Source organism: Ptychodera flava, chromosome 5 (assembly GCF_041260155.1).
Source record: "Ptychodera flava strain L36383 chromosome 5, AS_Pfla_20210202, whole genome shotgun sequence".
Classification (NCBI taxonomy): domain Eukaryota; kingdom Metazoa; phylum Hemichordata; class Enteropneusta; family Ptychoderidae; genus Ptychodera; species Ptychodera flava.
In genome coordinates, this window is record NC_091932.1 from 37936942 (window position 1) to 37953222 (window position 16281).

The 16281-nt window shown below is 36.2% G+C and overlaps 1 protein-coding gene across 1 annotated transcript; it reads right to left on the minus strand.

Moving 5' to 3' along the window:
- Positions 1-1096: 1096 nt before the first annotated feature.
- On the minus strand, positions 1097-16016 carry LOC139133839 (probable E3 ubiquitin-protein ligase RNF144A-A). The gene is made up of 9 exons (XM_070700605.1): positions 15772-16016; positions 11731-11898; positions 7289-7393; positions 6799-6859; positions 6204-6314; positions 5774-5901; positions 4481-4625; positions 3530-3619; positions 1097-2440 (listed from the first exon to the last, which is right to left on the minus strand). Exons 5-9 carry the CDS (start codon positions 6252-6254, stop codon positions 2213-2215), a joined length of 642 nt encoding a protein of 213 aa, XP_070556706.1. The 5' UTR covers positions 6255-6314; positions 6799-6859; positions 7289-7393; positions 11731-11898; positions 15772-16016; the 3' UTR covers positions 1097-2212.
- Between the last annotated feature and the right edge of the window lie 265 nt (positions 16017-16281).

A 16281-nucleotide genomic window follows, 5' to 3' on the forward strand; every position in this document is an offset into this window, starting at 1 on the left:
GAAGATTTGTTCACTGTTTTTGTTTTACATGTTAACTACAGTTTCTTGTTCTACTCCCCAAAACATACTGAAACACCATTTAACTTTGCAACACACTATGTGTTATTGTTTACCACTGGATTCTAGGCTGGACGGCAATTAACTGGTCAATGATTGCACTTCAGTCTACTGTAGATGTACGCCCTAAGTTGACAAGCTCAATACTCAATACTGTGTATCTCAACATACCTTGGGAATATATGACAGTGTGGTGAATATATAAATACTAAAATTTCTGAGTTCAGAACAATGAATGAGACTAATTTTGAGATTTCAAAAAGTAAACATCCATATACTCAAACAGTTGAAAGGCAGTGAACAGAGCTGGAGATATCACATCAAATGACATATGGAAAAAGTAATATGAACCATTCGTCCAAAATTGAATTGATATGACTAAAGATACACCTTTGGTATTGTCTTGATCCAAACATTCTGTTAATTTACTGGGAACGTCATACTGATTATTAACCCTTAAATTTCCATAAATACTGAAATGGGGACTATACATTGACCTGAAGCTCCATAAGCTGTATCTTTTGGCTATTTTTTCAGAACTTTTGTTTTGTGGTTTTCCTACACTTTCTGCATTGAATCCCTAAACTGTAATTTAATGCCAAGAATTAAGCATATCAACACAACCTATATGAGTATAATCTCTATTGTTATTGTTGCAAATTGTATTCAAGTCCAGACAAAGAATTCATTTGTAAACAATAAACAATGATCACTACACACATAAAAGCCGTGTTGACAAAAAGAATACTCAAAATTTCAGCGTGACAAATGGATTAGGGCCTGATACGGTAGTTGATATACAGAAGCAGAATACTAAAAAACTTGCCACAAGTTACAGCTTATGTCCCTTTAAAACTGACTGCACTGAGTTTTATCCGTGAGAAAAAATCATCTGTTCAATGGAGACAATAGTCTCCTCTGAAGAATGAAGTGTCCTTTCTCGACAAATGGGGAAAGTTTTAATTGTGTGTGGTTGTACATCTCTTTATGTTACATATCCTCAGTATCTATATATCATAAGATGACAAGAGCACATTAGTTGATTCTACATAACTTTATTTGTAAAAGCCTGGATGATATATTCTGATACAGTCACATTAGCATAATAATTTACCTGTCACAGACAAAGGATACATCATGTGCAGTGCTGTTCTCTTGTACAGCTTCCATTGGCATCACATGGTGTCCTCAAGTTACAAAACAATGGACATCAACCGTGATTGTATACATACTACAAAAAGTCTGAAAAACAAACCATCTATAGGCACATACAGAGAACGTTTACTGAATTCACTTTTCACTTTTTAAACATGAAACATGCTACCCCTAATGAACAAATGAAAACAGTACTGTTACGACTTTTACAATATGATAATAATATATATTGATGATATATTTACTACACATAAATATGCCACCTTCAGACTTTATATAATGCTGCATAAAAACATTGAAAAGTTTTGATATTGTTCACAATATACGCTGGCATGTCACAAAATAAATTGAAGTTGTCTTCCTGATTTGTATCAAGTTGGAATAAATGTTTTTGTTATCTTGAGTGAATTGCATTCTTTGTGGATAAATAAATCTTTGTTCTCCAAAGTCTTAACTGACACCAATCATCATCAATGATTGTCAGCATAAAGACTTGTATCTCTGACTTTTCGAATATCAATAATCAAGATCTTGCTTCATAAAATTGAAGTTATAACCTTTTATCGTGAGCTTATAACCATTTTTGCTTTTCACAAGCTAGAGTACAAACGCGACTTTCTTAATTACTTGTGTAGTAAACTGAAAAGTTTGATACCCCTGAATAATACAATTCACTGATGCTTGTCAGCTTCCAGAGTCCAGACAGATTATCGGCTCCTACCAAATGAGCTGTGAAATTCCCCTTGATGACTCATTGCACTTATTAAATATAATATTCTTTGAGTATTCCTTATATTTCCACTCACAAATGTTAACTCCTAGATGTAGTTGTTGTATATCTGGCTTCTTGAAAGAGTTCCAACTGTACAAAAATATACTTGATACAACAAATTTCTGTTTTTGAGTAGGAAATTTGTTAGTTGTCCCAGATGAATCCATCACCAGGATGGCTTCGGAGAGTCTCAGCATGTTTCAGGATGCCATGGACAAAACAGTCACATCAAAGAGATGCATGCTGGGACAGAACAATCGGCTGAAGTTTGTGATGGACTTGAAGGCTACTTTTTTCGTCGTCATGACGGCAATCCAGAAATTCCATCGTCATCATCGTCACAGCATCTACACACTTTGCATTTACAGCACAGGATACAAGGTGCGGCGGAGAAGAGAATAGAAACGGAGAGGCTACCAATAACAAAACACCAAAACCAGCAAATATACCAACAACCTACGGCAGAAAAACAAAGCAGTAACAAGGTTAATTAGTTTCAGACATCCTATTACACAATGAACCCAATGGGGAGAAAACATGGTTTTGAGTCTGTGACATGACTTTGGTATGTCGCCCTCTAATACACCGTCAGATGCATGGTTACTAATCATTGACTTTACAATATCACAGAAACATAAACAACTATGGTTCCTTTGAAAAACATTTAGCAACTTTCACATTCTTACAATCCTTAGCAGTTCGGCACAAAAGATACCCTTCCTTGTCCCTACACATCAAAAACAGAAATTTGATACAAATGATACCTTACATTGGCCCTGCACATTGAAGGAATACAGTGTATTGAAATAATGAACACAGACCTTGTAATTTAATTCACAATTTAAACAACAATTTAAACTTTATAATTCTTAACATAATGTGGTAACACACACTATCAACACATGCACTAGTTTCTTGTAACTGGTAAATATGAATATTCCACAAAAAATGAACTTCAATATCAGGCGAGATAATCATTATGGTCCCTCATGCAGCTTGTACAGTGTGCCCTCTAAGGGGAGGTGAAAAAAAAATTTTGAGTCAAATTGAAGAAAACTTGACTTGATATGCGTCACAACATGCATGAAAATGGTTATAACTAAAAGTCAGCAGTTGTATAGCGCCCTCTATGGTAGTGTGTCTTTCTCGATTCCTGGTTCTCTTGTGTAAGTCAGTGAGAAGACAATGAAAACAACAACGGCTGCCTCCTTCCCCATCAATTGATCAGCAAGGCAGTGTACTATCTGCACGTAGTATCGCTGTGGAGACTTGTACAAATGACATATTCAGATATTTTTGACCCCAAAACTACAGAGAAACATGTTATCTGTGTAAATTATGAATCTGCTGAGCATTTCTAGTCATTGGCAGGCTTTTTACAGCTGCGTCAGTGACGCGTCAGATTACTTGTAATTTCAATGCCTCACGGTTTTCCCTGCGTCATGATGTGTCAAATTGGCTTAGCAGGCACATTGAGCTTGTACCATATCTGAGAACACTTTTTTGTAACTTGTACCATATCTGAGAACACGTTTTGTTACATACCTGTGTTCTATGCCAGATAACAGATGCTCTGGAGTGTCCCAATTTATCCCGACATGGACCTTTGTCATAGTGACGGAGCAAGAAATCATCCTGAAAATAATTACAGATGTCATCTTGATTATATACTCACATGAACAATGACAATAAATCACTAGATAACAGATTTTTTTTTCCTGACAAATTATTTGTCTACAGATCAAGATTCACAATTTAAAAACATGTGTAAATTACTACACAGATGGTCCCAAACATCTGAGTGAAGTCATCCTGCAAAATAATGAATGGTAAATGGTACCAGTTTGAAAGCTATCACACTGACAGAGAGAAAAACATGTTTTCATCCAAAATTGGCCAGATAAAATTACAAAGTTGACTCCCTTTTCCAATTTCCCAATGCACTGACAAAACAGTACCTACACACAGGATGTAATGCACACTTTGTACCACTTGTACTTGTGGTCAGTTTGAACAAAATGATTATGTGAAAGTATGCCTGTGAAATGGCTCCAGACATAAAATATTTTAAAACAAAACAGATTTTGGATAGCCAATTGGGCTACATAGCAAGAAATCAACATTTATGAAGTTATTGTGCATAGTACTTGTGCCACATTTGAATGAAAGAAATTCAGTCACATCTATGTCAGGAGTATGCAACATGTGAATTCTTCTATCAATGGCAGCGATATGGCCATATTCGATTGTATCATAAAACAAATGAGGGAAACTACTCAAGGTAGATGTAGGCAAGCATGGTACCCATTATACCAGCTGCATGACAGATTGATTCATTTATCAATAAAATAACTGGGAAACTGTAAATATCAGTATCACTGTTTGTCACAGAAGGATGATTTCTTTTAATATTGAATTTTTCTGATCTGTTTCAGGATGGATTTCAATGGGAAAACCTTGGACACAGTATTGAAAATCTGTTTACTAGATACGTACATCAAGTGATGCCAGACAGTACCAACAAAAGACATGTTTACAACGTTTACACATCATCTGTGCACAGCCTTCATCTCGTTCAATAGGAACATGACACAATGGACATCTTTTAATGGGGGCATTTTCATCACTGCTGAAGGGTATTCTGGAAAAAAAAGACAAACATCAAGGATAGTAATTACTTAGAAAGCTTTCAAATCAATACTTGGAATTACATGAAACCATGGACAAAAAATGTGACTTTGTGACCACAACTAACTGAGAGTGGTATCAAAACATCTTGCCAGCACTAACTGCATCTATTTGGCCAGGAAATATAATTAAATTGTTACTCAGAATTGCAGCTTCTACCAGTTCAGCAAGTTTGGAATGTTTGTTTGAAATTGCAGCAAATATGTGCTTCTGTACTGCAACATGGGGGGGGGGGGGGGGGGGGGGGGGGGGCCATTTTGTTGTGCTTAGTTTTACAGTTTTTGGTTTCTTCTGGGAACATGAGGAAATGTTTAGAATTTGATCTGTCAACACAACCTGCATATGTAATGCCTCTATTATTGTAGACATTTTGTAAAATCCAGACTACAACTTCAAGTCATCACTAACAATGTCACTTGCATGAGATTTTGCTGGTTCATAAAAAAATTAAATAATTTTGCTAACCGCCACTGTAGCTTTTGCAAAACAACTCTTATGAACAATATTTTTTTCTCTATCCTTTACCTAATTATACGATAACTTTCTAGTAAGATATAATAAAAAATTTTAAACAATAACTGTCATGGCAACAATGAACAAGTTGAGAGGTCAACCATTGAAATCTGATTCAAAGTCAACTACATTTTCATTTAACCCTCAAAGTCAGTCAAAGTCCGGTAAAAATATGATGTAGCCATAAAACTTTGTATAATTAAATTGCCAATAGCTGTAAGTTTGGATATCTTTATTCACTATTGTTGTTCTGTATGTCAACTACAGTTTCTTGTTCTACTCACAAAAGTGTATTGACACCTTTACTTTTTCAATTGCCAAGACAGCACCCATATACTTGTAGAATGCACTACTACCAGTATTGTTTACATTTGAATTCCAATCCAGACAAGAATTCACTTGCTGACAAGAGCAATGCAGACTACACATGGTACATGCTGAGTTTACAAGCTGAAAATACTGTGTATTTCAACATGCTTTGAGGAGTTGAACAACAAGCTGTAGTTGACATTAAAAGACAAAAATAGTCAGAGTCATTCAGACTTGAAGCTAATGGACCTATGTTGATGCCGTATTGATGTAACTTACCCTATAGCATTTGTCCTTGTATGATATGATGTGCTGCCACCGGACGCCTCACTGTCTTTGCTAAACTCATCACATGTTTTGTTGCTGTGCCATTTAGATTTACACAGAGAGCAGAAATGTAAACCACACTGCCAAGAAATATACAGTAGGAAAAAATATGTTGAAAACTTTTGTTGTGTTGACTAATTTCAACAGTGTCATTTGAAAAATTTGAAATATTCTTCACAGGACTACAAACATGCTTGAAATTTGTAGCAAAATGGAGATAAACAAGTAATGGACAAGATGAAAGACAGGTACTAGAATCACATCACAGCACATCTGTTCTTTATCTAAAACTACCACAATCACCATGTGGTATAAAAATACTGGGCAACATATGATTCATCAATGCTGGATTTGTTTTGCTATCAGAGAAAACAAGGCTTACTGTTGGGACAGTGAACTGGTTTCGCTTTGGCTGCATCTCCACTGCATACATGGCATATTGTTTCACAGCCAGCTTCTGGACACCAAGTTCTGTTTGGATCTAAATCTACCTCTGAAAAAGACAAATAAGTACTGCATCACATGACCTGATACAACAATGGATGACTTAGTACTAACTACATGAATATTTCAAGATGATGCTTCAAATAATGCATTTTAAAACTACACATACACTTCAAAATCCAGTAACACTCACTACATTACAGCACATTTGTACTCACAATATTCCATAAGAATGCACATATGTCGCCATAATATCCAGTAACATTGTACGTACAATATTCTGTGATATTGCATCTCTGCACATATGTAATCACAGCACTCAATAACACTGCATTACAGCACACTTGTGTACCCACAATATACTATATAAACACAACATTCAGAAACTCAGCGTCCAGTCACTCTATATCCATAAATCAACATCCATAAAAGAATTGTTAATCAGAATACACTATTCACCAATACCATGACAACACATCTCAATACCATTCAAGAGATCACAATGTTGCCTGCACTATTTGTAAATGCCTTACCGAGTTCAAATTTGTACTTTATATACTTGTCATATGTACTTTTATCAACCAATCTTTTGATCTGCAACAAAAAAATCAAATATATGAATGTGAACTTCTTTCCAACATAAAAAGTACAATCGGGTCCTTCTTTAATCTGACTATTTTTAGCTCATTCGACTGAAACTCAGTTTTGTGTATTGAACATCTTCCAACAATTGCACAAGTTGTATTAAATGATCAAAACATTTTCATTCTTAAAAGAAATAAATTTCGAAATTCAAGATGTATTTGATTTTTAAATAACAATAAGTCATACTGAAGTGAAACGCTGTTGCCATAAACTATTACCTTACACAGAAACATGAATATATTTTCAGTATTGTATCACTATGCAAATTATGACAAACACACTTCAAGTACCACATATCAAGCTATTAGACATTTGAAACCATGGTAACTGGCATGATTTAGCAGCCATATTTCTACTTTTCCATTCTTTAACACATACCTCATTCATTCCTATTTTTCCTTCTTCCTTACACATGGCATCAGGACATGTCACCACGGCGATAGACCCCTCCTTGATTAATATTGATAAGTACTGTTGTAAACACTGAAATGCAATCACATATACAAGTGACTTCCACATGTCTCTAAAGACATGATGATATGGTAAAACAAGATTAGATGTAAATGATCTGATGTGATAATGCAACAAGAAATTAATGCAAAATGTGTCACTGTGAACAAAATGATAGTAAAGTGTCACTAATATGAAATGAGAGACAAATGATTTTGATTGGCATTGTTAATAATAAACAAAGCATGTCACTTTTAATCAACCTACCAAATATATACAATACAGACCATATTTCAAATTGAAAATGGATGGACTGTGCATTTCAGCAAAGTCATTCAAAGTCAACAACAAAATCAGTATTCGAAACATCACAATTACATAACTGGTTGAAACACACATTATCTGTTTCACATTAACATCTTAAAGGGTGAAAATCATAACTTGTTGAAAACACACATTATCCGTTTCACATTAACATCTTAAAGAGTGAAAATCACCATGTTTAATGTGTCTACTGGCCAAACAAGTTGCAAAAAATCATGTTCATGGAAAGTCTACTGATATACATCATATGGAACATCTTATGCTTCACCAATTTCTAAAATCCAGTCTGAGAGTGGCAGATGAACCTAGACGGAAGACTTAACCCTTTCACGGCCATGGTTTGAACCAATCCCATTTTTTCTACAGTAAAGTTGGACCTCTAGACGGGGAAATGTGGTGAAAGGGTTAAAAAAAGGTGAGCGCAATGAAGAGGATATTGTAAGACAGGGAAGTATTCTGATTGGCCATGATTGGAGATGTTTTGTGAAACTGAACAATGAAACTGAAAACTAGGTTTCAGAATGATATATAAATATCTGCATTTGTATTCTAAGTTGCAAATCTCTTTATAATGTTGTGTACAGAGTGTATGTGCTTAAAGTTGTCTCAACAGAGAAGGTAGGAGATGACTGACAGACAACAAAATGTTGATCTGGCAATACATGTATATCAGTAACGGTAATATTTAATAAATCAGAGGAAGTAAAGAGAGCATTACTGAGTTTGTGCAAATCCTCCATTTACATACAGCTGTACCATAATTCCAAATGAGTCCTCTTTAAATTTGTGAATCACAGCATCCAACAAACAAAACAGCAAGGAGCAAAGGCTATGACACATGACCCTACATTCGCCAGATGGTGTGATTCCATTTAGAAATGTAGCTGTCAACACATAGATCTTTGTAAATTTACACTGTCGACATCTGAGATATCAATGCATTTCTCAAAAGAAATTCAAGATGCGTTATCAAATCACACTTCCATAGCTGAACGTTCTAAAATTATCCATTGATGCTTAAATTCACCAGTTCTTTTTCTAACTATTATGTAGTATTTTGTTCAATCACATAGCCCAACAGTGTTTCTGATAAAAAGCGTCACCATGTTTGATTTCAAAGCATCAAATACCTTGCGAGAAAAATGCTGACTCAGCATTATTACTTGAGAATTTTTGATAGCAAAATAATTTTCCATCCTCATTATGCAAGGCTCCATTATCAATAACTTTAGACATATTTTCCAGTATTCCTTGCACTTGTCATAAAATTATGACAAGATGCCCAGTGTTTTGCTTGTCAACATAACCTGAATGTGTGTAATGGTGTAATGTAATTGTTGATATTGAATTCTTGTCTGGACTACAATTCATTTCAACGATAATCTTTCATATTTTTCTCAGTATTTTGTGTTGGCAAGGCTGAAACGTTGTATTTTAACACATTAGGATGACAAATAAAAACATAAAATTGTTTTATAGCACAAAACTAATGCAAATATTGTTAAAGGTTACAGCCATGGTCCTTTTCATGACTTACTTTCGTCTTTATGCATTTGAAAATCACTTATGTTTTACAAATCAGTGTTGAAGGAAAGGACAATGCAATTACTTGTTTTTATCAGCTCCTTAATTCTTTGGAGGTTGAAATTTGTCAATGAGGTCCTTCATTCTGTGAAAGCTGACGTCAGTGAGGACGTACATATTGCATTAAACCAAGTCGTAATGAGAGCTGTCTTTGTGTATAGCCGTGATGAAAGTTGCAACTGCTACTTTTTCTCTTTCTACTCAAACTAGTTTCGTGTATACTAAAGATATACAAGGAAAATGAAATTACAATGTCAGACAGTCTGCCTTATCTCTTATCAAGTTCATCTGTCACAATCAGATAAAGTTGACGTGAGGCATAACAATTCACGTTTCCTGTGGTACATCTTAACCAAAGACTCCTTAAAATAATATGCGTGTCTATTCTCTTACGAATGAGATGTAAATATGGGTGATGAAAATTAATTGGAATTGGGTTGCTCACTCATATGTAGGCACTGTATTCTAGAGACTGTTCTGCTCACCTACCATACCGGTATATGGGAACTATTACACCCCTGCAGTTATTAACACATTTATCAAAGAAGCAGCCAAATGACACTTGAAGCACTGAACTACTGGTACAAAGCTTGAAGAGTCCAAGGCTTAAAGGTCTGGTGAAATGGTCCCGTTCGTGTGACTGAATATCTTCCAGGGGGTCAATACTATTACACTCGCAACAGAATTGCAACCTAAAAGTACGCGCAAGTGTTAATTTTTTTGATATTTCTATGCGCGGCTTTCATGGGGTCATTTTGCGACACTCAGGTCACGCCCATAGCGGGGATAATGGTTGGCCGTCTGTGACGTCACTGGTGTGTTCATTTACATCGAATAGCGGTCCAACGCCGCCTTATCTCTGCCCGGTATCCGCTAACAAAACACTGTTCGCGCTGCCCATTTGCCCGTTCGCCAATGCGAATCGAAATCCGAAGTGGCCAAAAAAAATCGATCCTAATTCGCCACAGCGGCGAAACTGAATTTTGTTTAAAAAATATGGTAAAATAAAGAAAAAACGTGGGTTTTTTAGTCTTTTGTTTAATCTGCGCTTCTCTCTCGGCGATTCGCAAAAACTGTGTCTACTTCCGTATTATTGCGTTCTTTCCGTCGTACGTATTTGCAATCGTGCCAAGTCTCGCGAGAGATTTGACGTCATTCCATGTTGCGGTCAATTTGCATCGCGGTCCTCGTGGTCCGGTATTCCCCGTTGTTCTTCAATTTAATTGCCGTCCCAACGACGCGTTCCATGTTGCTGTCGATTTGTATCAAGGAGGACTCTACCTCCATGATTGGTATCGCGATCTCTACGTTCCGTGTTGTTGTTCGTTTTAATGGTAGTCTCAACATTCAGTGTTGCTGTTCATGCAGCTAATTTGCATCGTGGTCTCAACCTTCCGTGTTGTGGTTGTACTTGTAGTGCATTTTAATCACGGTCCCATTTAAGTTCTAAGTTACTGTCGATTGCATTGCGGTCTCGACGTTCCGTGTTGTAAACAAGTGCATTTTAATGGCAGTCACAACGTTCAGTGTTGGTGTTCATGCTGTTGATTTGCATTGCGGTCCCAACCTTCTGTGTAGCGAGTAGCGAGGCAGGCTCAGCCGAGGGGCCGTGGCCGATCGTACGAACCAGCAGAGACAAGCATATCCTATGGTTCAAACACTCAACACTTGACGGGAACTTAAAATAATTTACAGTTGAGCCGTTCATGTTCTTGCCGCTGTCACAGCCACCAAAAGAACAACGTTCTCCCATAGTGAATGAGGACACTATCCTGATCACGTAAGCGGAAACCCTAGAAGTTACCCCCCTGGGGAGCTTACGGAGGTGTGAAATACTTTACTTCCCGTTATGAGATACGGCGTCGGGCAAACTTCGGAAAGCCGAAAAAAGTCGACTGAAGAGGCTCGGGGGGACACGCCCACATTGCATTTTTCTTTTGCCATATTTCATAATCATGAACGCTAAACGAAAAAAGAAAAGAATTTACCAGTTTTATAGACCATAAACTGTATTTCAGTAATTTTGCAACATGAGCGTTTCACCAGACCTTTAAGGCTGAATGCACCTTTGATCAGACATTTGGATGCTCACATTTTTTACAAATTACATACTTTTCTGATCTACCACTTGTTTGGGTTCATTTTGAAGATCATGGAGTAATTAAGTTTTCTTGAAATTAAAAATTTATTTTTTCTCATAGAGTTAGCACAGGGATGGCGGCCATTTTGAATTTCAAATATCAGTAAATGTTTGGCAATTTATTTCTCTAGTACAAAACTGCACAGTGATCCTAGATTTCTATTCTTGATTTTGAAATAGAATGGTTGAAAGATTCCCCGAGGAAACTTTGAGCAAAGGTTTCAATCTTTCACTTTCAAGGCGCACACTACCTTGAAAGAAAAGCTAATTATAAACATGAACAAAATGCAACAACTTATAGCAATGACATAAGAGTACTCACTGTATAACAATATATGCATGAACACTGTTCCATAGGATGCATATCTTGCAATGGATGTTCCATGAGGCATAATTTACATGATATTAATGGATCCACTGCCAAATCTGTGCAGCCAATACTAGCTGTAGATGTGGATTTTGCCATAGTAACCTACGTTTACAAGATGACCTGTCAATAGAAAAGAAAGAATTGATTATGCCACCAAAGATGATTACCATTGCAATTTGAGTTACCAGTACAAGTAATCATGGCACCGTTTATATTGACTGCCTTAAATTTAAAGAACCCATACAACTTGATAATTACTCTGAAGTTCACTGTCTTGTTCAGATATTTTTAATGATTCATAATTTTGTGTTCATCATTTTCAGATCACATGACACATTTAAGGCAAAATGCGCCTTGGGATAGATTTTTGAGCTCTCAAATTTTTCAAATTCTTTTCTGATCTACCACTTCTTGGGGCTCATTTTAAAGCTCTTGCAGTAAGAACAATTTTCAACATCTTGGTTTTTCGAACTTCGAAAATTTTATTTTTTTTCACAATAAATGGAGTAACATAAGGATGGCAGCCATTTTGAATTTCAAATGTCAGTAAATGTCAGGTAATGTGTTCCTCTAGTACCAAACTTTCACAGTGACCCCTGATTTTTATTCTTGATTTAGTAAGAGTATGGTTGAAAGCTTCACTGAGGAAAGTTTGAACAAAAGTTCAAGTCTTTCATTTTCGAGGCGCATACTACCTTAAGTCAGACAACGGAATGAAAAACAACAAATACATCAATCTGTCATGAGAAACTCTGCTGGAAAAACTCTATGGGAAGAAAAATTCCCCATAATTATGTGTACCTTTGTGGCACATATCATATCTTGACTTGTTAAAAAATAAAGAACTCGATCCTTGTGATTCATCACAACACTGACTTTTGAATTTATTCTTAAACTATTATATTGAAGATTTTTATAAACTGTATATACCTTATACACATCCATAGAACTTGATAACCATGGCAAAAATTTGAAACTATATTCAACTAATTTACAAACAAAACATTTTAAAACATTTCAACCCTAAAAGACTGAATTAATCCATATGGCAGGTTGTGTCTTTTCAAGTTACCTGGTAATCACTTTATGTCAATATTGGTAAAATGTTATTTTTCTTGCTCATAGAGCATATAGCAGCTTAGTTACTTGTAATGCCATGTTAGTGGCACACTTGTTTTTGCAAGGCCATACAAGTGAAATTCTGCAATTCATCCTGGTAACAGAAATCCTTTACTATCATTCAAAACTGCATATAACATTCCCTCAATCATACTTTTTACAGCAAAATGTTGACAAACAAGGAGCTATGTACCTGAACTGGAACTCAGATTTCTCATAGTCAAAATGTTGGCCAACAATTTGTAATTAGGTGATGGGATTTAAAAAGTTCTCCGAGCCAACCAACTGGAAATAATTGTATATAGAATGACATTCTAGCAAACAATGAACATAACCCTTTACCTGCTAAGTTCATATTTCACCATCAGGTTAAGTTGGTTTAAAAGCAAAAACATGTCCTATATGGTGCACTTTATCAAAGACTTGAGATATGAAGGTCCCTGAAGACAGCGATACTGTAAACATGATTTTTACTGACCAAAACTGCTGTAACATACCAAGTCAAATGGGTGAAAATACATATGCTTTTGGCTCAATACCACTTTTTACTGACTTGGCAAATGGGGAAGTGATACAGTCTGGCAGGTAAAGGGTTAAACTGCTTGTTCCTCATGCCAGTAATTTTTACAGTTGTTTCCACCTTTTTGGTGTAATTTTGAAAATAAACATATTAGACATTCAAGAAATTGTGATTGGGTATAAAATACCATTCAGAACAGTGAACTTTGTGAGTCACAACAAAAGGAAGTGTCCACGATCCATATTGACAATGATTCCTTCAATACTTGCACATAATTTAAATTTTTACAGTTCCCGGTATGAACAAATGCAGTGATTATAGTCAGACAGGCATGTCAAAAAGGTCTTCCCTGCATTTGCAAAATGCATCATGTGCATCCATTAATTGCTGCCAAGTTCATACATCACCACCAGGTTAAGATGGTTAAAATTAATGAAACACAACATATTCCATACGGTGTATTTTAACATAATACTGTACATTTGAAGGCTGTTGAAAACATAAATACTGTAAACTTGAATTTTTTGGACTAAAGATGCTATAACATACCAAGCCAAGCGGGTGAAAATACGTCATGTTTGGGCTCAATACCGCTTTTACTGACTTGGCTGATGGGGAAGTAATAGTCTTAATACTGTCTGGTAGGAAAAGGGTTAATTGCTGCCAAGTTCATACATCACCATCAGGTCAAGTTGTCAAAGACTTGAACATTTACACAGATACCATAAACATGATTTTTACTGACTCAGCCTGCAACAATACACCAGGTGGTATGCAAAGTAGGTAAATAGCTATAGATTGCAGCTCGATACCACTCTTTTCAGACTTGGCAAACGGAGAAGTGACAGGTCTGGCAGAATAACACATTTAACAACATTATTTCTGCGATTTGCTATCCTTGTTCATTGTCTTCATATATGATATTGAGAAGATGATTCTCTTTCAGTGTCATAGTTCAGTTTGTCCATAATATTAAAAGTGTCATTCAATCTTTTCATTCATATATTATCTGTTGATATATATGAGTGAGGATGGTACGCACAATGTTTCATAGATTCCTTGGAAGTTTTAAACTATTTGAAAGATAATAGCATGCTTCATTACATCCCACTGGGTACTGTTATCTCAAACATACATGTATTGTTTCATTGATCATATACTGGTATAAATGGTGATCAACAGTCTAAACAGGAAACAGATTAAGACTATCATTTAGATTTTGAAGTTTTTCCAGTGTATTTGTCTATACCACTACTTTTTTTGTATGGAGCATTGCTCTAATATTATATGGAGTAATATCAAATTTTGAACCAATGGGTAAATGTCACATCTTGGTATGCTCAATATTAGAAACCACTAATGCCTCCTGTCCACCATTATATTTTAGCATTTCCATTATTTCACATATATAAAGGTAACATCTCAGACATTATTATTTTAACCCTATCAACACCACTCTTCACCCCAAACTCTATATGTTATCAATGCTATTTGTAGACCAACTAACTGGGGAATCTATTGGGAACACTGGCAATCTTTGGAGGGTTTTCGCAGCATTGTTATATTGCTGCCTTGCTTCTCCAACGAGGGTTCCTACATTTTAATCAAAGTTGACAAGGCAATTTTTCACCGATATTAATGTAAGCCATACGTTTCCTAATTTCTGAATTTTTACTAGTAAACACTGCAAGAAATGGGTTTTGAAGAAGAGGTTTTAAGCTGATGAGCGGCTCTTGGAATGCCATAATAATGATAACAAATACATAGAGACCCCACTACTGTTCTGTTCATAACACTCGGTCATGTACAATACTGCAATAACATTTACTTGGCTTCGCTTGCGTCAATCGGTGCCGTTTGAATGAACCTTGAGATACGGCCATTGCGTTGCAACTAAAATAAAATGTCATTTTGAAAAATCATAGGTCAATCCATGACACAGATGAAAAGGGCAGGTGCTTTACAGCAACGTAACAATCGTAACGTACCCAGGCTAGCCGTGTTCTTATTCTTACCACAGACGTACGTACGTTATCATGTCTCAATGTCGTCTATGTTCTGACACACCGCCGATTACCGTAGGATATATCCATGAATCTGGCTATGGCTTCGTTCATATTTATTAGCAAAATCGAGAGCAGAAGAGACCGTGAAGTTGATACTTTGAAACAGCAGTGTCACATATCAATCAAGGACGCATGCTTCTGCCTCCATGGAAATTATTTGTATCGGCGAAGTTAACCGAATCGCCACCATTATTACACACAGTCGAGGATCATTACAAATCACGTACGTATGTAAGCGTACGTCGACAAAGACGATGATTATAAAACCGATGTGATGATTTCACCTACCTTCTTGGTTGGGAGTTGGACGGCTTTACTTGATATACCACGACACAAATTATTGCACGACTACTTCATATTAAAAAGTCATCTCTCGTTTAAATTTTTCTCCGTTTTCATGGCCATTTCTGACAGAACGTTGTGTCACAGCTTCTTTTCCAACACCGACGGTCTTCGCCAATATACAGTTTCCGTTCTCATTATATCTCGCCTTCTGATCTCGTACATTGCGAGACTTGTTGAGCAAATCTCCGCAATGAATCATGCGCTGGAGAACAAGTATTATTCAGGTGCAGCCAACGAACAATGCACTTTTAAGGGGTCTTTACTACGATAAGATATATTGTACATGACAAGTAATATGAAACTGACTAATTTTAAGTCAAGAGGGTAATTAATGAGCTGTCTAATTTGCCCTCCCACTGAAAATTTTCTGACTTGAATACCTGCCGCACTCAAACTTCATTTTTACCCGCTCCCCACACATTTTTGCCTGCTGTCCCCCCTCCCCACTAAGAA